This window comes from Oryx dammah, unplaced genomic scaffold (assembly GCF_014754425.2).
Source record: "Oryx dammah isolate SB20612 unplaced genomic scaffold, SCBI_Odam_1.1 HiC_scaffold_4, whole genome shotgun sequence".
NCBI lineage: Eukaryota > Metazoa > Chordata > Mammalia > Artiodactyla > Bovidae > Oryx > Oryx dammah.
In genome coordinates this window covers 2,972,868-2,997,438 of record NW_024070188.1, presented here as the reverse complement: position 1 = coordinate 2,997,438, position 24,571 = coordinate 2,972,868, and the positions used below count along the sequence as shown (strand labels likewise).

Genomic DNA, 24,571 nt, shown 5'->3' with positions numbered 1-24,571 from the left:
ATGACAACAAAACTGTAACAGTAAGCATGAACTTTCACTCAAATTTACTTACTCTGAAATTAGACTTCTCTTGGAATAAAATCCATTGTAGTAAGTGGAACGTGTATAATATTTGGTTCTCTTTGCCAATAGAAAAGAAAAATCCTTGCTTTTCTGTTAACACTGAGTATTGAGCTCACAGTAACCTCTTTTCCCTTGCTCAATTTTCATTATGGTTGGTTTTTTCTTTTTTTTTTTTTTTTCTGAAAACACACAGTTCTCTGGGGCAATGACTTTACATCTTCAGGAGCATAATTATGGTAAATCTGTTTAATATTCTCTATACTCACAACTTTAAAGGTAGACCAATCATTTACTGCAGCTCAGTTAAGAATCTCACTGAAACTAAGTATGTCAATGAAAACTTATATGTCTAAGTCAAGGACAGTCACATGGCTTTTGTAAGACTTTCCAAGTACTGAAAGGATGAAATTACTCTTATTCTACCTCTTGCACCAACAGCAAAAGCTATAGAGCAGCTGAATTTATTTCTGTGCAAACAACAGAAAGCAAAAAGCAGTTAGCAAAGTTGTATATGCCTATGAGAAGAGAGTCCCAGCTTTATTAGTGATTTTAAAAAGTTGTGCCACCTTCAGCATGTTACCAGAGATGAGCTTATTTATCCTCTCATTCCTATTTCCTCAAAACAACTTACAGTTCAGTGCTTCCACTTCGAGTTTTAAAAACTAGCTACTCTTCAGGATATACACTAACTCAAAACTAAAACATTTAACTAAAAGGATTAAAAGGAAAAAACCCTCCCTTCCATCTTAAACAGTGAATTAGAAATCAAGGTCCTACTGATCAAAACATACTAGATACCAATGGCCACCCATTAGTATAACCTACTTTTTTTCTTTCAAAATAACAATCTCCTGTTGGATAAAATTAAGAAACCCAACAGAAAGCCTTGGATGGCTTTTTTTTTACTAATGTGACAAAGTAAACTGTATTTGGGAAGCCTGGAAATGAATAGTCATCTGGAAAAGTACAAAGTACAGATGTGGAAAGCTTAAAACTACTCTTCTAAACAACTATTTCTTTCACATTCAATTGTTCTTCTAAAGTGTATGAAAATGTTTCAAATCTTTAAGTTTGTAAGTTACTAGAAGCGGCAAAAAAATAATTATGTGCAACCATTTGGCAAATAAATATGGCATTATATTCAAATCATTACTGTTCAACTGATTCTAGAAGAAATTTACTGTACACTAAGATGACTCAAAGATTTTTACATTATCAAAAAACATGTATCATAGGAAGCTATAGAAGTAACAGAATAATCTTCTCTTCCTATTAAGAGGTATTCTATTAAGCTGTGTACATTATCACATGAAAGTCAAATCTCTTTGGACAGAAATCCTTATACTATTACAGCATTTGAAACCAGCACCCAAAGTTAGTCTTTATTCTAAAAGACTAGCTGCTTATTAAGATAGAATTTTGCTACAATAAGAATTGTATATACTCAGCTTAAAATGCTAGGTTTTTTAAAAAGGAAGCAATTTGGTAAAATAGGGACTTCCCAGGTGGAGCACAGGCAAAGAGCCCGCCTGCTAGAGTAGGAGATGCAGGTTCAACCCCCGGGCTGGGAAGATCCCCTGGAGCAGGAAATGGTGAGCTGCTCCAGTATTCCTGCTTGGAAAATTCCATGGACAGAGAAGCCTGGCTATAGTCCATGGGGTTGCAAAGAGTCAAACATGACTGAGCGACTGAGCACTTTGATAAAATAACAGATTAACTAAATTTTTTTCTGCAAATATATTTTGGAGTGATCCAAATGAAAGTACTATTTCAAATTAAGTATCTTAGTACATATAAACCAAAATTAATGTACTATAATTCACCTTAAAATTGTAGCAAAACAATGTTTAGAAGAAGTTAGTACTTTATATTTTTAACCCATCTTCCAGTTAGCTCATGAGTAACCACCCATTGACTTACGTGAATTGTTCAAAAATGGTGCAAAATCTGTGAACAAATATTTTATGTTGAAGAAAAGATAAAAATGCCAATAATGTTACATAAGCATTCTTCTAATTCATAACAATTTCCCATCAATGGAGGTGGTAACTAACAGATAAATTCCCTATCCATAGCCAAGTAATAACCTACAAGTAGATGCTGCTTTCCAACTTTTAAAAATCTATTCTGATTTACATTTGGGGGACATCCTGCTTGACAGACATACAAAGAGGACCAAAATTTAATTTTTAAACACAGCAATATCCAAATAAAAATCCAAAACAGCAACTTAATAATCAACATGAGAGTACCATTAAAGTATTACTAGAATTTTTGTAAGGGGGGGGAGAGAATAACTCATAAATTCATTAAAAATGCTTTTTATATAGAGAAAAAGCACTACCACACTTACATATACTCAGCAGGTTTTAATTTCTTCACACTGTCTTAAATCTTAAGCTGACAACATTTTTAGTTAGGGACGATGAAATAAAAGTACTCTCCAAAGTCACTGTTTCAAGCAAGCAAATGTAAATCTTTACTGGGTAATCTGCTACTGCCCCCTAAAATTATTTCTGAAAGCCTCTTTCCAGGGTAAATGTGATGAGGGGCATGCTCCCCTACTACAGCAAAAGGAAAGGGGTTTCTGAGCCTCCCAATTCCTAACTCTTAAGAACTAATCATGGTTTGTCAGTGTCTTACTCTTTAAGGCAGCAACACCAAGGTTATATTTTTGTTAATCGCTAGGTTGTCATCATTTTGCTTTCTCAAATTAAGGAATTCTAATCCTTCTAAATATTAAACTGCAGAGCCACTGCTTTTACAAGTCAAGCAGCTGCACCATTAGGAAACCTCCTAGAGAACAGAATTTTCTCAAATAAGCTGTTAAGCATCTTGGTGCTCGTCACCTTTCCTTTTAACTGTATTCCTGTGTCAGAATGAATTTTACATGAGAGAAAAAGAAAAAGAAAAATGTACTTTTCAGAGCAGAAGTTACATTTTACCCTGAAAATGCACCATGTTCAATTAAAATTCTCTGAAGACTACATATATGCGGAGTATGTCCATACACAAGTCCTAGCTTTGTTCACATACCGGATGGGACCCTTGGGAAATTTTCTTAGTCTACTCTGTTGTTCTTCCCAGTGGTACATTATGAATGGAAACGGTATGGGAACCAGTAAGGTAAGCCACATTTTATTTGCTCCTTTTGGGGCAAAGTTGGCTGAGTAAGGTGCCAAACTTTGGTTTGATACAATAATACAATAAATACTTATATATTCATTAAAAATGTGGTGTCAAATATGATAACATTTATTTCTTTAAAGAAGTGCAAACATTCAGATGTATAAATTTTAAAACAGAACATAATGAAAGTCAATCAACTGAAGGTCATGATTAGGACATCACAGCTAAAGATTATCGCTAAAAAGAATACTCCTTTGTCATTTTCACAAAACACAGCCACGGTGGTCGGAACTTGGCAGAGACAGTGAACAGAGAATGGAATCACTGTGTCATCTTCAATTCCCAGAGACAAAGTTTTAAACCAGAGAAGAGAGTGGTAGTTACAGAAGAGCAGTGTTCAGAGGGCTTTCCACCTGCCATCTCTTAGTTGCAAGGCAAGCTTACTGCTCTTTCAAGAGTCTGACATTCCGATTGATGACACCCATAAGCAGTCACTAGCACTTCCCTTCCTCAATCTAATCTTTGCAACAGCTTAGAAACACTTAAATTTTACCATCTAATTGCCTTTCATCAAACACTGTTTTATTTGCTAGGAAGGTAGTAAGGAGACAAAATATAACCGTGAGCTCATTTCGTAAGTCAGCTTGGGTCATGCATGGCTAAACTATACCATCAAGAATTGGGGATATACCTCTTTAAAAAAAAGATATTAATAGTTGTCATCTTGACATTAACCAGAATTAACCTAATAAACTGCTCCTGTAGCAAGTTGAATAAATGAGATTCTAACTATTGTTTTTAAGACTAAAATTACAACTCACAGTTATTCTTACTTAATGTTAAAGCTAGTATGTGCTTTTACTAGGTTATGACTCTTCTGCTGTATTTCCCAATTTCACATATACAGCTTTGCCTTTAGAACAGCAAAGTAGCAAAATTCATTTTTAGGTCTCAGTCAAAAAATCAAATTCTGGTTGAGGGAAAATTCTTCTAAACCAAGGTACTATTTCTCACTCTTATATTTTCACAGTATTATAAAGTGAATCAGACATGACTGAGTGACTTCACTTTCAAATTTCACTTTCATGCACTGGAGAAGGAAATGGCAACCCACTCCAGTGTTCTTGCCTGGAGAATCCCAGGGACGGGGGCTGGTGGGCTACCGTCTGTGGGGTCGCATAGAGTCGAACATGACTGAAGTGACTTAGCAGCAGCAGCATTTGCAATAAATATTCTTTTTTCATAGCACTCTTTATATTTCCGCACTTAATCTTTACATATGTCTATATATGCATATGTGGAAAGAATATGTACTTACAGCATTATCACACAACTTCCTCAGTAGAGGCGATTCTTACTCCTAGAAATTATCTTAACAAGTAAATTCAATACTTGTAAAATAAATATGACTTTAAAGTATTATTTACCTAACAGAAATAATACTTTGAAAGATAAGCCATCATGGTTGTGTTAGGTTCAGTGGACCCACAGTTCTAAAGTAAGAGGAAACTTGGAGAGTTTTACCCAAATGCCTTATGCATAGTTATATGTAATTATACACATATACTTTGGAACATTCAGAAGTACAGATGTGTTTTTACCATAATCAGTAACAGACTTTGGAGCACGCTGTTCTGTTTCGGTATTTCTCTTCTTGTTCTTGGATTTCCAAGCATGATACACTTTTAGTCGCCTATGAAATTCTTCTCTGCAAGCTGCCAGGAGCTCAATATCTATCAGGTACATAGAAAGATTGAAAAAAAAAAAAAAAAGCAATTAACATCCTAATTTAGTTCTCTAGCATAATTATTCTTTGGCATAAACATACGTATTTTTAAATGAAGGTTTCATTTTTAAATTAACAGTACAAAACCAAAAGTAAACCAGTTATTGCCAAAGATGAGTACTTTCATGGTAATACTATTTTTAAATACTTACAGAGCATTTTCTTAGGCATAACTACTATCTTATATCTTTACTCCACACAAGAACTCTGGACCAAATAGGTCTTTTATAGATAAGGAACTTGGATCAGAGAGGTTAAGTCATTTGTCCAAGGTCATAGACCAGAATAACAGAATAAGAAGTCACTGTGCTCGAATATAAGCTAGATTTAAAAGCACTACATGTCTTACATTTGTAATTATGCAGATAAATTCAGCGACAAGGGAAAAAACAATAGTGAGGCATCCTGTACAATTATGACGTCTGAGGTCCTAGTTACAGTGTCCCAAATTCAAATACTATGACTGACACGTGAACACAACTGTGTGGGATCCCCTGGATACAGTATTTTACTCTGTTCTGTTGGAAGAAAAACAGCTTTAAAAAGGAAAAACTCCACTGCCATTTTTCACTCTACATTTATGGGCCAAAATTCTTGCTGGGATAATCCCATGGACAGAGGAGCCTCAAGGGGTATCGTTTACGGAGTTGCAAAGAGTTGGCCACAAATGAAGCAACTGAGCTCACAGACCAACAGGGTCTGATACACAGGCATTTAGCTGTTACAAATAAGGACAGGAGTGCTGTGAGCTGTGCTTAGTCACCCAGTCGTGTCCAGCTCTTTGTGACCCCATGGGCTGTAGCCCGCCAGGCTCCTCTGTCCGCGGGGATTCTCCAGGCAAGAACACTGGAGTGGGTTGCCAAGCCCTCCTCCAAGGGATCTTTCCAACCCAGGGATCGAACCTAGGTCTCCCGCATTGCAGGAGGATTCTTTACTGTCTGAGCTACCAGGAACCACATGTTAGGAGAGTCAGTCACTGATACAGCCCTAATTGTAACTTCTCTGTGCTCTTCATCTCTGGCCTGCAAAATCAATTTAACTTAATATCTGTCTTTTAGCTTTGTGAAGAAACTAGGTCTTCACGCAAGGTGTGAGTAAAAAGAGAATGGCTTCAACTAATTTATATGAAAAAAATTCCCACCCCAATCCAGGTATTTACTTGCCAGCTACGAAACCGTCCCACTTTTCATCCTCCTTGTACACTTACCACAAGAAGTATTGATGGTATCACGGAGTTCTGCATATTTCCACTTACTAAGATCGTGTTTCTTGGTACCAGCAGCCGCCTTGGTGGCTTGTACAGCAGGGCCTCTGTAATTATTACACATTTTTACATATTGAAACTAAAAACACAAAATACTGACTAAATAGGCAAGAAAATGAACCTTAGTTTGCAAGCTGGAAACAACTACTGGAAAATATAATTTTTTTATCTTTAATAGACGAGATTAAAAATGGTATACTATGGAATGCCCAGGCAAATTATAATTTTCCACTGCATCATTTTTGTATTAGATTTTAAATCAGAACTTCTGATTCCAATATTCTAGTACCATGGACTCAGAAGTTCTGATTTAAATATTTTTAAATTAAAAAAATTTTAATACTTGTTTAAATATTTTACCCACATCTGTTTAAATATTTTAACTCATGGATGTATGATCAAGACTTAATACATTTATATATATAGTATATATATATATATATATATATATATATATATCCCTCAAAATCAAACCACAATGAGGTATTACCTTACACTAGTCAGAATGGCAATCATCAAAAAGTCTACAAATAATAAATGCTGGAGAGAATGAAGCCTCCTACGCTGTTGGTGGGAATGTAAATTGGTACAGCCACTATGGAGAACACTACGGAGGTTCCTTAAGAAATTAAAAGCAGAACTACCATATGATCCTGCAATCCCACTCCTGGGCATATATTCAGAGAAAACCATCACTGGAAAAGATACATGCACCCCAATGTTCATAGCAGAGTTATTTACAACAGTCAGACACAGAAGCAACCCAAATGTCCAGCGACAAATGAATGGATAAAGAGGATGTAGGTATAATTAATATATACAATGGAATATTACTCAGCCATAAAAATGAATAAAATGCCATTTGCAGCAACATGAATGGACCTAGAGATTACTGTACTAAGTCAGACAAATAAAGACAAATATCAAGTGGTATCTCTTATATATGGACTCTAAAAGAAAAAAAAAGACAAATGAACTTATTCTCCAGACAGAAAAAGATCACAGACACAAAAAACAAACTTAGGGTTGCCAAAGGGGAAAAGGTGGTAGGGAAGGGATAAATTGAGAAGCTGGAATTAACATATACACACTATTATGTATAGGATTAATAGCCAACAATGACCTATTGTATAGCCCAGGAACTAAGCTCAGGATTATGTGATTATGTGAAGTGAAAGTCGCTCAGTTGTATCTGACTCTTTGCAACCCCAGGGAGCATACAGTCCATGGAATTCTCCAGGCCAGAATACTGGAATGGGTAGATGTTCCCTTCTCCAGAGGATCTTCCCCACCCAGGAATTGAACCCAGGTTTCCCTCATTGCAGGCAGATTCTTTGCCAGCTGAGCTACCAGGGAAGCCCAGGAATACTGGAGTGGATAGCCCATCCATGTCTTAAGGGAAAAGAATCTAAAAAAGTATCTATATATAAAATGGAGCTGCTGTGCTATACACTTATACAATACTGTAAATCTACTATACTTTAATTGAAAATTGTTTTTAAAAATCACAGACTTTAAGATCGTTAGAAGCACGTGATGGGTTAAGGGCCAGTCACCTGCAGACTGTTGGAAGCTGCAGATGACCAAGCCCCAACCATTCCTACTGGCTGATTCTCCCTGGATGTCTGGATATTTACAAGTCCCCAGGGGAGTAGCCAAACTGCCACCCTTTGCATAAGTCTCCAGAAGAGCTGCTGGAGCCTGGAAACTCTTAGGACTTTTGAGTTCAGGTAAAAAGTTTGAAAAGTTCTATAAGCAAATAAAACCACACCTTGGTATTCAGTGAGTAATAAAATGACAACTAGTAAATTGAAGGAAAATGGCTGTAGGTCACGAGACAGAGAACGGAGATTCCAAAGGGCACAAGTACTATAACACGCCCCAACTGGCAGGAACATTTGAGTGGGAAAACAGAAAGAAAGAAAAAATAAAAGACATCTATTTACAATATGAAAAGTAAAATGATAAATAGTTTAAAAATTAAATGGGATAAGCTGTTTCACAGCAATGCTCCTGAGGGATGACCACGGTATAATGTTCAAAATGACCTCGTATTTTCTCAGCATTTTACATTTTGAAAGACAACAGCAAGCAAGGCAAGCAACCAAGACATAAGACACTTACTGAGACCAATGTTATTTAAAAACGATGCTTGAAAATATGAATCGTCCTTCCTGAAATAAAATTACTCCTTCGGTGCTAAGCTTAAAATTGAAACAAGGTACTTTTGACTCTTTGAAAGGGGTAGTTATGCATTTTTAGAGAATAAAAAGTAGCATACTTCACTCTACACACTTAAAAATTGTTACACCTGATGATTTTTAGTCACTTATAAGCCAAGTTAAGGAATAATGTGTGCCCATTTAGTCCTTCCTGCATTTTCATGGTTACAGTCTGTTTCAAGTTCACTGTAGAATTTCTTCATGAGCTGTGTAACTGGCCATTCTTCACAGAACTTTTTGTTCTTAAATGCTTTGCTCAAAAAGAGCCAGCTGTGTGTCAGCAAGCTCTCTCTATTACCCTTAACAATAAACTATGCTTTTAACATTATTCAAATATCTGTTTTTTCTTTTCTGCATCCTGAAATCACCATTCAATAAGTTTAACCAAAAAACTATCTTTTCTTCCTAGCTCTTCTACCAGTCTTTTCTAGAAAGGCAGCTCAAATTATGCGTTTTTGCTGTTTTCTTTCCTTTTGAAAGAGAAAGTGATTCTACACAATATACAGCTTTATAGACTGTCAGAATATATATGAGATGTTGATATACATAAGATGTATTTTGATACTTCTAAAAATCACACTGAATTCAAATTATTACTACTTGAAATATGGTTTTACTGTTACCAACTTTTAATTCCTATTACCTCAAAGAAAAATACACCTGCTAATAGCATATTCAGCATCCTAAGAAGTACATAAATCAAATTCACTTAAATGCTCCCCCCATCTTTGGAAGTATTAAGATAGAAAATGAAGGTTCACTTTCAACGACCAATTATTTAGACTTGTTATAAAGACAATCATGTGAACAACAGAGTAAGGCAGTGACAAAATTGACTTTGATTAAAAAAAAACACATTAATTTGAACACTTTCAATTAGCTCTGTAAGTTCCAAATTGAAAGTTAAAAGGTTACTGATTCGTATCCAGGTGATAATGGACCAGATCCTGCTGGGAAGCCCTATTCCTTGGTGGCTCAGCTTTTCCACCCTGGTTCTCCATCCCTGTGCTATGGTGGGGAGGGGCCTTGGGCCACACGCTTCCTCACTTCTCTTTCCTTCCCCAGGCAGAGTGGGTCTCAGTCAGGGGGCAGCACCACCCTCAGGGGCGTTTCAAAGTGTCCCTTCTGTCAAAAGGACAGGAAGGGTCCCCCGACCAAGACTGAACTGGTGGGGTCCCAGGTGAGTGCGACAGCACCAGCAACAAGGGACAGTCCCACCTGAATACCAGTTGTATCCCCACTGAAAGAGGCCAATTTACAGGAGCTCTGGTTTGTTTTTTTTTTAACCTTTTTCTATGTTAGTGTGGCAAGACGGCAGAGTGACATTACTTGTACAGAAAATTTACGTGGAAAGAACAGGTTATATAACAGGTTCTGGTCCAAGTGATGAAAATATGATTTTGATGTGACACTTATCTCCCCAAATTACACTGCACTAACCTACTCAAAATTTCTGACATCTCTTTCGCCATTTGCTCCCTATAAGAAAAATAATATTACAAGTTATATAAGACAACTATATAAAAGTATAATGAAAATTTCAATAAGATTATTGATTTAGTAACCATACACTATTATTTTACTTTGCAAAAGTTGGTAATACACTTTTTGTAGCTATAAAATACAACAAAATTTTTGTTTAAATCCAGTTAAAGTTATTTGAACTTCATTTTTGTAGTAGAAACTTTTGGATAATGTCTCATGAGAGCCATGCTTCTGTGATATTTTTATGTATAGAATATAATCAGCCTGTTCTAAATGCAAACAGGGAACTTGGTGGAATTCAGAATCTGTACAAGGATTTTTGCACTGGGGTTGCTTGGTAAATATTAATTAGGGTATAACGGTGGTCCACCAAATGATCTATTTTACTGTGTCAGAGTTTAAATAAGAGTCTGATGTGCTCAAAACTCTAAAATTCTAAATTAAAGCATGCCTAAAAAAATTCAAATGCATCAAGCACTTGTTAAAGATCAGAAGTGTTCTGACCTTCCTAGGATAAACATTTCCCAAAGGCAAAAACTTACTTTTTTTTGTTAACCAGAAGACTGTAACTTTTCTCAAAATCTGCTTAATTCTGTGTAATGGAATGTTCATGTAATCATATTCATCAGCTTCATTAGCACTTTATTTTCCTGTTTTGCTCTCTTCCTTCATAATCAATCATTTATTCATTCTATTCATCAGACTCTGGTAACCTCAAAAATCTTATAAATCAGCAAAAATCTAGAGAAAAGAAGATGGCCATGTTTGCTTCAGGCTCAGAGCTGGGCCCTGATCATAAAGGAGAAGATCTCCTGGCATTTAACTGACTGAAACAAACTTCTTACATCAATTTGCATTGGTAGCTGTTGCATTCATGGTGATTCTATGTATATGTGAAAACAGCTGAGTAACTACTACTGTTTTTCTAATGTTGAGAGTCAGCACTTTCATATTAAAATAAATAAAATGTAATAAAATAAATAATTATAGACTACTGTCTTTTATTTCTCTTTTATGTGTATTATTTAGAGAAAACTATTAAAGTAGGTTGCGTCATTTATGAAACATTTGTTCTTGGTACTGGGATCTGATAGAGTTAAGAACCTTCACTATAAAGGGTACAGCTGGAGAAATAAAAGCTGTTTAAACAAACTTCCAAATTTTATATATATATAGCACATATACAAAAATATGTGCAAAAAGTATATTTTATGCATATAATGTATATGTATATCCCAAAATGTTACCTAGATTCTCTCTGTGGGGAGATTTTCATAACAAAAAGATACACGAGTACCACAGCTAGCAATTCATATTATAACTTCAAATTATGAGCTGTTTTAGGTGTTAGCAGAATAAACTATTACACATACTGAAAGACAGCTATCTGCCATGACTCAAATACTTCAAATATTTTGTTTATTCTTATTTATATCTCTACATCTACTTCTATGAAGGTATCAGTAAAGGAAATTAAAAACACAAAAAATGGGTGTTAAAGTTTAAACAAAGTTACCAAACACAAAGAAAGAAACCAAATCATAAACTACTGTGACTGAACACCAAAAAGGAGCATTAAACATTTTCCTGGGAAAAATAGTAATGATGATGATAGTAATAATGACATAAAATTTACTTCAATGAGGAAAATACTTCTCCTAAAAAGTATCCACAACCTATTAAAAAAGAGAAAAAAAAGGTTACACGATTAAGTCAACTTTAAAAGGGAAATGACATACGGTGTCATTGTGCGTCTTGTTCCGTTAATTCTGCGAAAAGAATACATATATTTTAGTCAATACCATAACCAATTCTGAACTGTGAAAATCTGGATTGTGCCAAATTTGTGTTTCAGTGACTTTGCAAATTGATTTTCAAAACTCCATTATCTCTATTTAACCTATGTATGAGAACACTCAGAATTTTAATGTTTTTAAATCTTCATTACAAATGATTAGAAAAGAATAAACTAAAGGCATTCTGTGAAAATTAAGGAGTGAATATATTATATCTAGATTTTTAAAAATTACTCAGGTGGGGTTTGTGTTCGGTTTTAGTAGAATTCAGAAATGATAATATAAATGTGAAATCATTACTTTGCATCAAGGATCATTAGTGTTATTCAATGAGATCATAATTTGAAATACATTACATACGTAGGAAACAATTCTTACTTAGTTACTGGATGGAAATCCAAGCTGGAAAAGTAACTTGAAATTGTTTACTGCAGCAGAATCTATCTACATATATATTTTTAAATATATCACAGACCCCAAGAACATTTTCATGCCATATATTGAGAACAGAGTTACTTAAGTTCTTACTCATAAACATGTTAGAAAGAGTTCAGTGCTAACTAACGTAACATAAACATTCAAAAACTGTTGTAGCCCATAGAGTAAGATAAAATAATCAAACATGGGGAAATACATAGAGAACATCATCCACAATAAAGTGTTAATGCTTGTAGTACAGTGTGTAAAATAACCAGGTGGTTCAGAAGTGGAGGAGTTCACAGGAAACTGAGGGTCAGGAAAAGCTTCCTGGAAGACAGCTGGCAGAAAGGACCCGAAGGGACCGTCCCAGAAGGGGACATCATCCCTACAGCTATCCCCCAGGAGAACTAAAACTCTTCTGCCGTTCAAGTCATAACTACTCGGTATCTCCTAATTACTTTGTAGCGATCTCATCACCCAGTTAATGCTGTTTAATTTAAATCATAGGCCGCTCATCCCTTCTGCTAGAGTTCCTAAATGGTCCACTCTGTCCAAGACCACTCACACTGGATGAACTGCATTTTTCTGAGGATGGGAAGGAGTTCACGAATGAGCTAGTATCTTATTCACGGCACACGGAATGACACTGGATAGAGCTAAATATTTCAAATGCTTAAACACAGAGTTAAGCCATAAATACCAACACGGGCTCCATTAAAGAGTTCTTCCCTAAAGAGCTTCAGCCTTAATAATGTCAGCTCTGGCAAGTGCGGAACTTCCTCACACACACCATGGCCAGCCTTGGCTCAATGGGAACCCAGCCTAGCCCACTAGCTGGTTATCCACAAAGGCTGCAGACACATCACCAAGAGGCACGGGGAAGGAACTGAATAGCAGCTGGGCTGAACCTGCAGTTAGAAAGCCAGCATCAACCAAACTCACTTTAACTATAGTAAGAATGTTAGTAATTAAGAGCCCAAAAAGTGGCTCCAAACCAATGAGCTCAACAGTTATTGTCACACATAGGCCTATTCAGTTTATTTAAATATAACTTTCATGTACAATTCAAGCTCCAGAGCTCCCCAATATAATCACTCAGTACAAAACGTGCAAAGGCAACTTCACATACCCTTTTCCTTACCTGTCTTTGTTTTCAACTAAATAAAATCTAATTGCCTTGTTCCAATGTGGACCAAATTTTCTACCTTTCACAAGGAAATAGCAACATCTAGTGGTCGTGTTTTAATTATTTTGTCATAAACAGCACTTGGACATTCTGAAAAGTATAGTTACACACAGGCCTGCAATATATATACAACATAGGTACTTATGCATAAAGGAATTCCACAACTGAGTTTTGTTTTTACAAATAAATAGTAATAACGAATGTGTGTACATTGTATATTTTTAAAAATGAATCTGTTATAGTAAAACCTTCCTTCAACTTTTAGCAAGAACTTCTGTATTCCTCTGTTCAGTAGGAAGTTAGACATGGGCAGCAAGGGAAGGCCTGGCTGAAAAGGATGCAATCTGATTTCTAAACTCCATCCCAGACACACCTAGGAGAGCTCACAGATGCTACAAGATAACCACAGAGACTCTGCAACTCCTGCACAGGAACCCTACTAACACAGTGGATACAAAAGAGCCACAGAGGCTTCTCCAAGTAACCTTTGGCCATGAGGAGCCCAGTAAGGCCTGATGAATATTCTACAACTAATCTAACAGACTGAATTATGGGAAGACGTAAGCAACACAGTCTGCTGTTATATAACTTGAAATCGTCAATCGGCCTTGAGGGCATGCCTACTTGCATTCCCTTTCATTGACTGGTGGTGGGTGCAAGCCCTGCTCCGAACCAGGCATAACAAAAAGGAGAATGGAAGAATAAAACAGGGAAGCCAAGAGGGGTGGGTAGGAAGGATGAGGACTCCCTTGAGAGTGTCTGCTTAAGCTGAAATTGTAACCTGTCTGTTGTTTAACACTTTTTGGTCCGTTGTTCCAAATTTCTGTTGCAAGGAGACAAGAACCAAGGAAGAGAAATAAACTGCCCTGACACTTCCACACTCCATACTATTTAGAGATCATTCAGACCCGAGGAGCAAAGTTGTTTCCATGTGATTAAGCTGCCTTGCTGGAAGGGTAAATCTTATTTATTCTAAATCACAGTGGGGAGAGGTATGTGTATGTGTAAAATTTCTCAGGGGTTAGGGTATATGACACATTTGAAAAATTTGTAATACATTCCAGCCTCAAATATATTAAGCTGGATGATAACATATTCACCATTTTCATGCCAGTATCTACTGGCAGATATTTAAAAACTGTCTACCCTTTATACAATATTCTTTGATAGTTTCAGAGTAAACCAAGATGTTTCCTTTAAGTACTTATGAACTGAAATAGCAGTTTTCATTTTCAGCACAGCTTGATGAAATCAACAGTTTCACTGACTTAAGTGTAAAAGTAAATAGAAATAATTTTTAAGTGGCAAATATACCAAGACGTAGGCAACGTGACTTTCCCCCTACTCCCCTTTCCGTCGAAGGAGAGGCAAGGCGGCAGGTGAGTAAAGCAGCAGCGCCCTTCCCCCGGCGGCATCGCCCCGCCCACCCGCGTGCCCCGCCCCACCCCGCCTCGCCCGCCCCGCCCCCGGCCCGCACACGGTACCTGCGCAGCGCCGCCGGGTCGGCCTGCGCCTCGTCGCTGATGAGCTCGGCCTCGCTTCGGGCGATACGTAGCGCCAGCTCTCGGTCCCGGCGCTCCTGCTCCAGAACCGCCTGCTGCTGGGACTCCTCCTCCCGCTGCCGGGCCAGCTGCGCCTCCACCTCTGCCTGCCGGCACAGAAGGCCTTGACGCCGGGCCTCTCTCTCTCTGCTCATCCCCCTCACTGTGCACACTTGCTCCATACACGTTTTTCTTTTTTTTTTTTTTTTAAACTAAGAAATACATACTCTTTAACCAGAAATCTACCATCTTCTCCCCTTCTATATTGTGATTAATGTTTCCTCATGCCCCAAAGCAAGACTCCGCCATTCCATCACTAGAATATGAGTCTCCCAGACATCACATCAGTAGCCTTGGTGTGACCTGAATACCAACACCTCCACTGCAGATTTCAGGAATTCAAAGTCTTGGTGGTGTTCAGGATAAATCAGAAAGCCAAGACAGACAGACACTCAAAATAGGATTAATTATTCTCAGACATGGATTTTAAAAAAAAAAAAAAAAAAGATGGTGGCAGTAGGGAGAGTAGCTTAATCCTAACCTATTAATATTAGCATCTACAAAGTTATAAAATAACATTTTAAAATATTAGATAACTATGTTGTGACTGAATGCTGATCTGACTTTCCCCCTCTGAATGATGACAAACTAATACTTCCTAAACAAGGCACTGTTCTAAATGCTTTAACAGGTATTATCTCATTTAATGCTCACAATTATTATTTATCTCCATTCCAGAAAGAAAACTGTGACCCACAGTCACTCACTGTAACTCCTGCAATATCCCGATTTCTGTCAGGGAGAGGCTGGATTTGAACTCACTTCCCTAGCTCCAAAGTCCCTTCCCATAACCACTTCTGAAACTGCCTTTGCTCTCTAGGATAAATCAGTGACAATTTATCTAGTAAATGAAGATCTTCTTTTGTTTTACAGTTTTGCAGATTCTATTTAGTAAGAATTCAGTCTGACTGCCTGGAGAGTACAGACCTGAATACGTTTTTCATCATCTTCCCTTTTCTTTCTTTCTTCTTCTTCTTGTTTTCTCTTTGCTTCCATCTCAAGTTTCCTAAAAGAAAAAAAAAATTAGAAAACTCTTCAAAAATTAACAGAAAATAAGAAACTCTTCAGAAGAAAGTTTAACTATTAATAAATAAATGTTACAAAATGGGAAGTCAAATTAATCTCCTGGCTATTACATTATTAGCTTATTTTTTGAAAAATAAAATCTAACTTTGATAGCAGCTCTTTAGAAACAAAAGAAATATAATTATATTCCATAACCTTTAACATCTCTGGATTAACTTGGTTACCAAGCCTACTTGTAAGGTCTTGATCACACTGCCTCTCCAATTAGACAACTCATATTCCTTCTGTCTGCCCTACTATGGCAAGCTTCCAAAATTTTATCGGTTTTAAAACTGCAGAGAAGTACTTTCTTCCTAGATCATAAAATAATATGAAAGTCAGTTTCAAGAAGAAGTTAAGAAATCCTCAGGTGTGAGTTTAACCAAAATTCAGATTATAATTAAAATCATATTATGTTATTGTAAAGTGAGCTTACTTTCTCCATTTTCAAACTTCTTCTAAAATTAGCATTTAAATATAAGAGTATCACTTTTACAGGTAAGAATATTCATTAACCACTATCAACACTTCAGAGTTCGCTATGGCGTCAGTTTCTAATCCAAGGCAACAACATAAATGCCTTACATCCGCCTTTCCTCCTCCTCCTTTCTTCGGCGTTGCTCATCTTCTTCACGTCTTTTCCTTTCTTTTTCCATTTCTTCCTGAATGCGCCTCAGCCTTTCTGCTTCCTCTTCCTGCTGCTTTTTTTTCTGTAATGCGCTGAGAAGGACCTCTGAGCTTTTAACTAGAGCATCATACTCTTTCTGTATTTGCTCCCTTGTCATCATCGTGGACTTAAAGAAAGAATACAATGGATGTGCACTTAAAAAGCTATCTCTTCTGTTGCACAACAATTAGAACACACTAAACACCACTGAACTGTACATTTAAAAACTGGTTAAAGTGGTAAGTTTAATGGTATGCGTTTCACCACAATTAAGAAAACAAACCAACAGGCACATACACAGCAAAACTGAAAAAGCTGGTAAGCAGGAGGCCCATTATCTTTTTATATTGCTTAAATATTAAATAATATTTAAAATTTTAAGTTATGTCTATGAACAAAATTTGAGTCTACTTCCTATCAATCAAGTAATCAAGTATCTTAAGAGTATACTGTGCACAAACTAATATACTGTAGTTAAAGTTTATTTTTTAAGAAATGATTAATTTTGCCAGAATTTACTATTCTTTAATATTAATGATCAAATAATACACTGGGAATATTTAAGAAATTATCATTATACCCAAAATTGTTGGATGATTTTCTTAAATGTGGCTGGGTTGATTTTAATTGATTAATACCACATAAACAGGGGTGGCTCTGGACAGATCTGTAAAATCAGCTAAGGCTATCCAAAGCATTTTCAGTTTTGACTTCTTTCTCCAGTCTTACTCCAAGATTTATCATTATCTGTAGAAAATATCTAAAAGTCTCACTTTAAGATATTATATCTCACACAACTGCAATGAATTATGAAAGTCAATGAGAAAAACATTGAGGCCCTAAAATATAACAGAAAATGATATGAATAGACAAACATAATCAACAAACAAGCACAAAGAAAAAATTTTCAATCCCACTAGTAATCAAACAAAAATCAAAACCAAAGAGGCCCTCTTGCTTTTTTCTTACAAAATATGGGAGAAAATTAATTGTTATTTCATGAAAGTTAAGTAATTTATGATACAGCCTATACGAAAATAATTTAATAATAGGGACGAGGCAATAACATAATGATAGGAATGGGAAATAAAATGTACCTCATAAGAACGATGCAAAAATATGTGCATATAAAATAAGATCAAGAGGAACATGTAACAGTATATAGTTGAATGTGTTAGTGTGAGGGGTAAAGAAGGGGGGGAGATTTTCTCCAAATTTTTGAGACTATTACTTTTAAAATTTAAAAATTAGTTTCTGAAAGTAGAAAAACATGAAACAAAATAAAATAATTTGCATTAATTTTCTCTCTGTAATGATTTTGCAAAAGCTTACCAAAAGAGTATAATATTTTAGTTAATATTTTGGAAAAATCTTTCCTAGCAACAAATGAATTGCACAAAAATTGTCTTCATTTTAATTTTTTTGCTATGAAAAATTTCAAACACAGAGTAGAGAAAATAATATGACTATCACTTATCACTGAGACTCAACACATGTAACAATTTGTATTTTTTTTAAAAAAGGACATTTTTCTATAAAATTTCAATATAGTAACAAAAAATATTAAACTGTTTTTAAAAGTCAAAAGTCATTTGGGTTAAAACTACATACCTTAATTTTGGCCATTAAAGCATCAATAGAAATTTCAAGGTCCTTGACCTGTTTATTCATCTCTGGTTTTCCATCTTTCAATGCACTTACTACTTCATTAAATTTATGGAGTCGTTTTTTCAGTGTGCCCACCTTAACCAGGCCATCAATGCTGCAAAGATAATACTTTATCAGTTTAATTCTACCATTTAATCATACAAATAGATTTTTCATTTTAATTAAATGCTAAAAATATGACTAAACAGAATACTTCTGTTTTCATGTTATGCAATATTTTTTAAGGTCTCTTGTTGAGGGTAAAAGAAAACATCAAATATGGATGTGAATGACATTAATATCTGTCAGTAAGATTGAAGACGTCTATACTTACACTGAAGAATTTGAGAATTCAAATTACAGAAAAACTATAAGTGTGATTGCTTTGAAAATGTGTTAATAGATGAACAGTTATTCAGACCTCCATGTTTAAAATTTCTAAATTAATAATAAAAGAATCAAATAAGAAATAAAGGCTAAATTTACAGTGACACAGTATAATTCCTACAGATAATCTTGTAAATTATGGTCAAAACACTAATGAGATGTTTTTAAAAACAATGTCAATTTGACATTTACTAATAAACTCAAGTCACTAAAGTAATCAAAATAAAACAGCTCCTTCCAATCTCTCATACTGTTTACATTTCTCTAATCTAACCCTATGGTAGAAACTGAAGAAGAACTAAAGAGCCTCTTGATGAAAGTGAAAGAGGAGACTCAAAAGTTGGCTTAAAGCTCAACATTCAGAAAACTAAGATCATGGCATCCGGTCCCATCACTTCATGGCAAATAGATGGGGAAACAGTGGAAACAATGGCTGACTTTATTTTGGGGGGCTCTGAAATCACTGCAGATGGTGACTGCAGCCATGAAATTAAAAGATATTTACTCCTTGGAAGGAAAGTTATGACCAACCTAGACAGCATATTAAAAAGCAGAGGCACTGCTTTGTCAACAAAGGTCCGTCTAGTCAAGGCTATGATTTTTCCAGTAGTCATGTATGGATGTGAGAGTTGGACTATAGAGAAAGCTGAGTGTCGAAGAATTGATGCTTTTGAACTGTGGTGTTGGAGAAGACTCTTGAGAGTCCCTTGGACTGCAAGGAGATCCAACCAGTCCATCCTAAAGGAGATCAGTCCTAGGTGTTCATTGAAGGGATTGATGTTGAAGCTGAAACTCCAATACTTTGGCCACCTGATGCGAAGAGCTGACTCCTTGGAAAAGGCCCTGATGCTGGGAAAGATTGAGGGCAGGAGGAGAAGGGGATGACAGAGAATGAGATGGTTGGATGGTACCACCGACTCAATGGACATGAGTTTGGGTAAACTCCGGGACTTGGTGGTGGACAGGGAGGCCTGGTGTGCTGCAGTTCATGGGGTCGCAAAGAGTCGGTCAGGACTGAACGATTGAAGTGAACTGAACTGAATCTATGCTATTTCAAAACCTTTCACAGAATGAGGCAAGTAATGAATGAATGAATGAAGAAACTAATTAATATCCAATAAGTAACAGACTAACACATCTTTTTACAAAGAACAGGAGGAGAAAGAAAACTGAGTACTTCATTTTGACCTTATAGCCATTTTATATTAGGGATAAACAGGTATCTTGGATTCTTTAGACTCTATTCATCTTACCGAGGTTTGTGTCTCCTTTTGCAAAGCCACATTCGAATAGTTTTCTGCATTTTAATGCAGGCTTCAGCTCGATATTTTATTTTGTTTTTCACTAAGTGCAAGAGAAAAATATAATGATAGAAAATTATTTACCTTAAATTAGACTTACAGTATTTTTAAAAACCACTCCTTTCCACAAAGCAATTCTCAAGAAACATAAAAATCTTGATGAACGTATTATACCAGACATTAAAATTGGCACAATTCTTTAGTCCCTTAAACTTCTTAAAACAAAAAGTATATCAACTATATGGCTAAGTGTACAGTTTAAATATGCTATTTCCTTGTTACACTACACTAATGTGTCCCAAACTGTCCTATGCAATACTGGCTTAGGAAATGTTAAAACGTGTGTCTTTTTTCTTTTTTATCAGGTGCACTTTCTTTCATTGCTGCATGTGAGCTCTCTAGTTGCAGCGAGCTGGGGCTATTCTTCACTGTAGTGGCTTCTCAACACGATAGTGGAGCACAGATCTAGCTGCACGGGCTTCGGTAGTTGCAGCAGACTCCAGAGTGCAGACTCAGTAGTGTGGCACACAGGCTCAGTTGCTCCGTGCATGTGGGATCTTCCCAGACCAGGGATTGAACCCGTGTCCCCTGCATTGGCAGGCAGATTCTTAACCACTGTATCACCACGGAAGTCCAACAGGTGTGTCTTGAAAAAAGGATTCACCTGTCAAATGAACTCAGGAAAAGCTATCTGCTATGCCTCCTTCTGAAGATTCACAATGAACATACTGAGTGTGGCCTCTAAGGATCCTGCCACAAAGGACTCTACTTAACTTCAGTCAGTCAGAATATCCTAGACTAATCTGACCTGGAGACATTCCCCATTAACATTCTACAACGATTTTGTCTACTTAGTGACTTGACCACTGCACAATATAGTCTACAAAGGAATAGTATAGTAGAAATAATGTTAATAAAATATGTTTTCCATCATAATACAATGTTTAAAGCTGAAAGCATTTAACTATAGTGAAAAGTATGTTCACATTTCAGTTGGAAAGTGATGGGGAAACAGCTTCTGTTATCTTTTTTATTATAGCTTTGTTTTTATTTATATTACAATTAACTAACAAGACATCACCGTTGCATGTTGCTTGTATGGTTCCTTCTCATTAGGTCAAAGGAATTTTTTTTTTAATTAGTAAGCAGAAATGTACTGAATCCTTTTCCTGTGCCTCTAGCACTGTTCCAGGTAAGGTGGAAAGTTGGGCGGGGGTTTAAAATTTTAATCAAGTTACTGACAATACTCCCTATGACTAAAGGTTTTGCATAGGCCACCACCATCAGGTAACCCACAATTATTCTGTCCCTCATCCCTGTTTTAGGTCAGAGATAAGTTGTTGTAACATTCTAAGACTTTAGACTTTGCCCTGTATTAAAGAAAAGACATAATCAAAGCCTTTTAATTAGAGACTCTGGGAAGATAAGCCTGGGAAGCTAGGGAAACCAGTCTGGGAGCCGCTGAAGTCACTATGCAAGCTGGGGAGAGGGGCTCCACGAAGAGAGTGGCAACAAGGAGCAAAGGTGCAGTTTGGAGGGGGAATCAACAGAGTTTGGTGACTGGCATGATTTCAGGGACAAGAAAGAAGAGACGATACAACTGAAATTTTCAGTGTGTATTCTGGTGACGCCATGTGGGTGGAAAGAAAACTTCTGGTGTAAGTCCCAGAGACTGGGGTATCCTGAGGGGACAGGGGAGCAAAGGAGAGAGGGCAGGAGTCAAGAGAGTGAGATAGAATTTTTAGAGCAAGATGAAGTTAATTATAATACATGTGATTAAAGAAGCTAAGTATCATACACTGGAGAAAGTGAGAAAGGCCCCAAGTACTAATTTATCACATACTACATGTACGGTGTTACGTGAGGAACCAGGGACGCAGAGTGAGTGACACAGTCCCTGTGGCCTGGCTCTCACCACTGAGACAAATTAATAACATTCCACAAACCAGCTCGATTCCAACATAATTCCAGGTCTGAGAGTGGAAGAAAACACCTACGTTTGATGACGGACAGCGAGCACCACTGGACCTTCTTCCAGCGACTGCAGATTAGCCAGTGGTTGACCCTCTTGACCAGCTCTGCTAAGTGGTCGGGGTCAGACTTCATAATCTGATCAAATTCTGCAAACTGGGAAATCAAATAATTGATTAATAATATCAAAAGACAGACGTGCTTAAACACACAGCGAGATACAAAATAACCAGAATACAAATCAAAATCTAGCTTTCTGTATGGGATCACAAGCCCGTTACACAGACATGTCTCAGTGGCGTTTCAAAGCAAACCCAGACACACAACTGAATTTTGCTGCCCTTCTCTTCCTTCCTCCAGGACTTGTTTTGTAGAGGTTACGGGGAGGGTGAATTACTCATTGCTAGTTAGCAGACTCAATAATAGAAAGTAGGAAAAAAAAATCTTAAATGACCATTATAGATGATGGGCAAAAAGGTTTTATGGCAAGAATGAAAAAAAGTCTAATATATCTCTGAACTGGCTCATCCATATTCCCAGATAACTGTACAAGCGAAGGTCAGCTCTATAAAATTGGGTACCACCAAAACTACCGTGTCTCTCCCAACCCCATCCTTCTTTTGGTCAGAAAGAAGAAACTGCTACTAAGAGACAGACAACACAAATAAAACATCTATTAGGTTATTAAATCACAAAATGCATTATTTTCACAATCTACCACCAAATTACATATTGATTTCTATCCTTTACCGAACATCCCACAATAATATATTGAGGATGTCACACACTATCAAAATAACAGCTTCTTATAAACAAAGGTAACAGAGATTAAAGATCTTTGAAAACTTGTCCTGTGCCTGCACTGTGTCCTTCTGACTGATTAATTTTTCTGGAGGCAGATAAAACCAAGTGCTTTCTCTATCAAGCCATAAATCCCTAAAATAGTTATTACAGATCTGAAATAAGAAATGTTGAGTTTCTGATAAATATGTATGATTACAGCTAAGCCAACTATGAATACTTATATATTCATTTTCTTTTAACTTGCTTCCACTTATGATAAGAGATGATACAGGTTTTCTGCAGTAAAAATATTCATAGGAAAGGGCATACATTGGTAATGCATTACACAGGTTTCATCTCATGCCTCAAAATGTGAAATCAGATTTATTTATCTGATTAATTTAGCCTTCAAGGCACTAGAGATATTTATGAATGATTTTGCTAAGTCAAACAAGTATAGTTGTCTATTACATAATAATAATTGTGTTTAAAATTATGAGAAAGCAATATTCAATCAATATTAAGGAAGTCAAGAATGGTGAAAATACTATGAATAGACTGAATGGGAAGTATTTCTGCATCGTATGTATTTAGTCATGAAATATTCCATAGCTCAATTTTGTATCATAGCACAAGACCACTGCAAGAATCTGTAAATACTAAAACTATGGGTAGCCTAAGAAAACTGTATTAGTATAAAAGTATGCATACAGCCATCCCTTCTATGATGTGACAGAAGTCAGCACACACTCCAGTCTAATTTTCTATATGCTATAACCCACTCCAGTGCTCTTGCCTGGAAAGTCCCATGGACGGAGGAGCCTGGTGGGCTGCAGTCCATAGGGTCGCTAAGAGTCGGACACGACTGAGCGACTTCACTTTCACTTTTCACTTTCATGCATTGGAGGAGGAAATGGCAACCCACTTCAGTGTTATTGCTTGGAGAATCCCAGGGACGGGGGAGCCTGGTGGGCTGCCGTCTATGGGGTCGCACAGAGTTGGACGTGACTGAAGCAACTTAGCAGCAGCAGCAGCATACATCTATCATGCTCTAACAGATCTCGTTCTCACAAGGAACACTCAAAAGTACTGTGAAACTTTTAATTACTGAAGACTGAATCAATGGTTTAGAAAACCTTTCAACTTGTTTAAAATAGAAGTATTCCTGGTTAACCCTTATTGTAAGTAAAAAATTCAAGTAAACGATCCTCTGATTCCAATACTTCCAAAGCTAGAGGGAAAAAAACAGAAACGAAACCTCTATAGAGTGCTATACATTGGAAACTTCTCACCAGCGGGAAAATGTTGTGTATGTGCGTCCCATATATATATGCACGCTCTAAGTGATTATCTAATTTAAGAATAAAATAAATCACTAAACACTTAAAAATATTCACTGACTCCAACTGTCCATACTAATTATGTTACAGTTAAAAATAAAAATGCATTTACCTTGCCAGGTCTAAAAAATACTTTAGTTAACCCAAACTTGTAGTCGACTTCATTTAAGCCCAAAGCTTTAAAAAGAGCCTGAAAAATAAAAGTTAAATGCCTATTAGGAATTAATAAGAAAGAGTTTATAGCTAATAAATCTCAATTTAGGCAGTATTTATACCTTACAAAATAGTCTTGGATCTAATCTTGCAAGTTTATCTGGCATATACTTTTTATACATGTTGTAGAGTTCGTGAAATGAAGCTCGTGATGGGAAACCGCCTTGCATCAAGTCCAAGACAGACACCATACCTAGATTCATAAACAAACACAAGTTTTACTCCCAATCACCATACAGAAGTCC

The 24,571-nt window shown here is 36.4% G+C and overlaps 1 protein-coding gene across 4 annotated transcripts in view; it reads right to left on the bottom strand.

The window, feature by feature from the left end:
* MYO6 (myosin VI) overlaps positions 1-24,571 on the bottom strand; it is a 159,803-nt gene that overhangs the window by 3,146 nt on the left and 132,086 nt on the right. The window contains exons 21-34 of one of the 4 annotated variants that reach the window (XM_040239051.1): positions 24,389-24,519; positions 24,226-24,303; positions 22,017-22,146; positions 19,972-20,062; positions 18,296-18,446; positions 16,603-16,811; positions 15,880-15,958; positions 14,836-14,999; positions 12,124-12,147; positions 11,689-11,718; positions 9,905-9,943; positions 6,186-6,289; positions 4,794-4,925; positions 1,984-2,010 (exon numbers count right to left, since the gene is read on the bottom strand). In XM_040239051.1, the coding sequence (XP_040094985.1) occupies positions 1,984-2,010; positions 4,794-4,925; positions 6,186-6,289; positions 9,905-9,943; positions 11,689-11,718; positions 12,124-12,147; positions 14,836-14,999; positions 15,880-15,958; positions 16,603-16,811; positions 18,296-18,446; positions 19,972-20,062; positions 22,017-22,146; positions 24,226-24,303; positions 24,389-24,519 (1,389 nt within the window). Of the gene's footprint in view, positions 1-1,983; positions 2,011-4,793; positions 4,926-6,185; positions 6,290-9,904; positions 9,944-11,688; positions 11,719-12,123; positions 12,148-14,835; positions 15,000-15,879; positions 15,959-16,602; positions 16,812-18,295; positions 18,447-19,971; positions 20,063-22,016; positions 22,147-24,225; positions 24,304-24,388; positions 24,520-24,571 lie in introns of those variants that run through there. The other 3 variants (XM_040239052.1, XM_040239053.1, XR_005720875.1) reach the window with 3 other exon arrangements.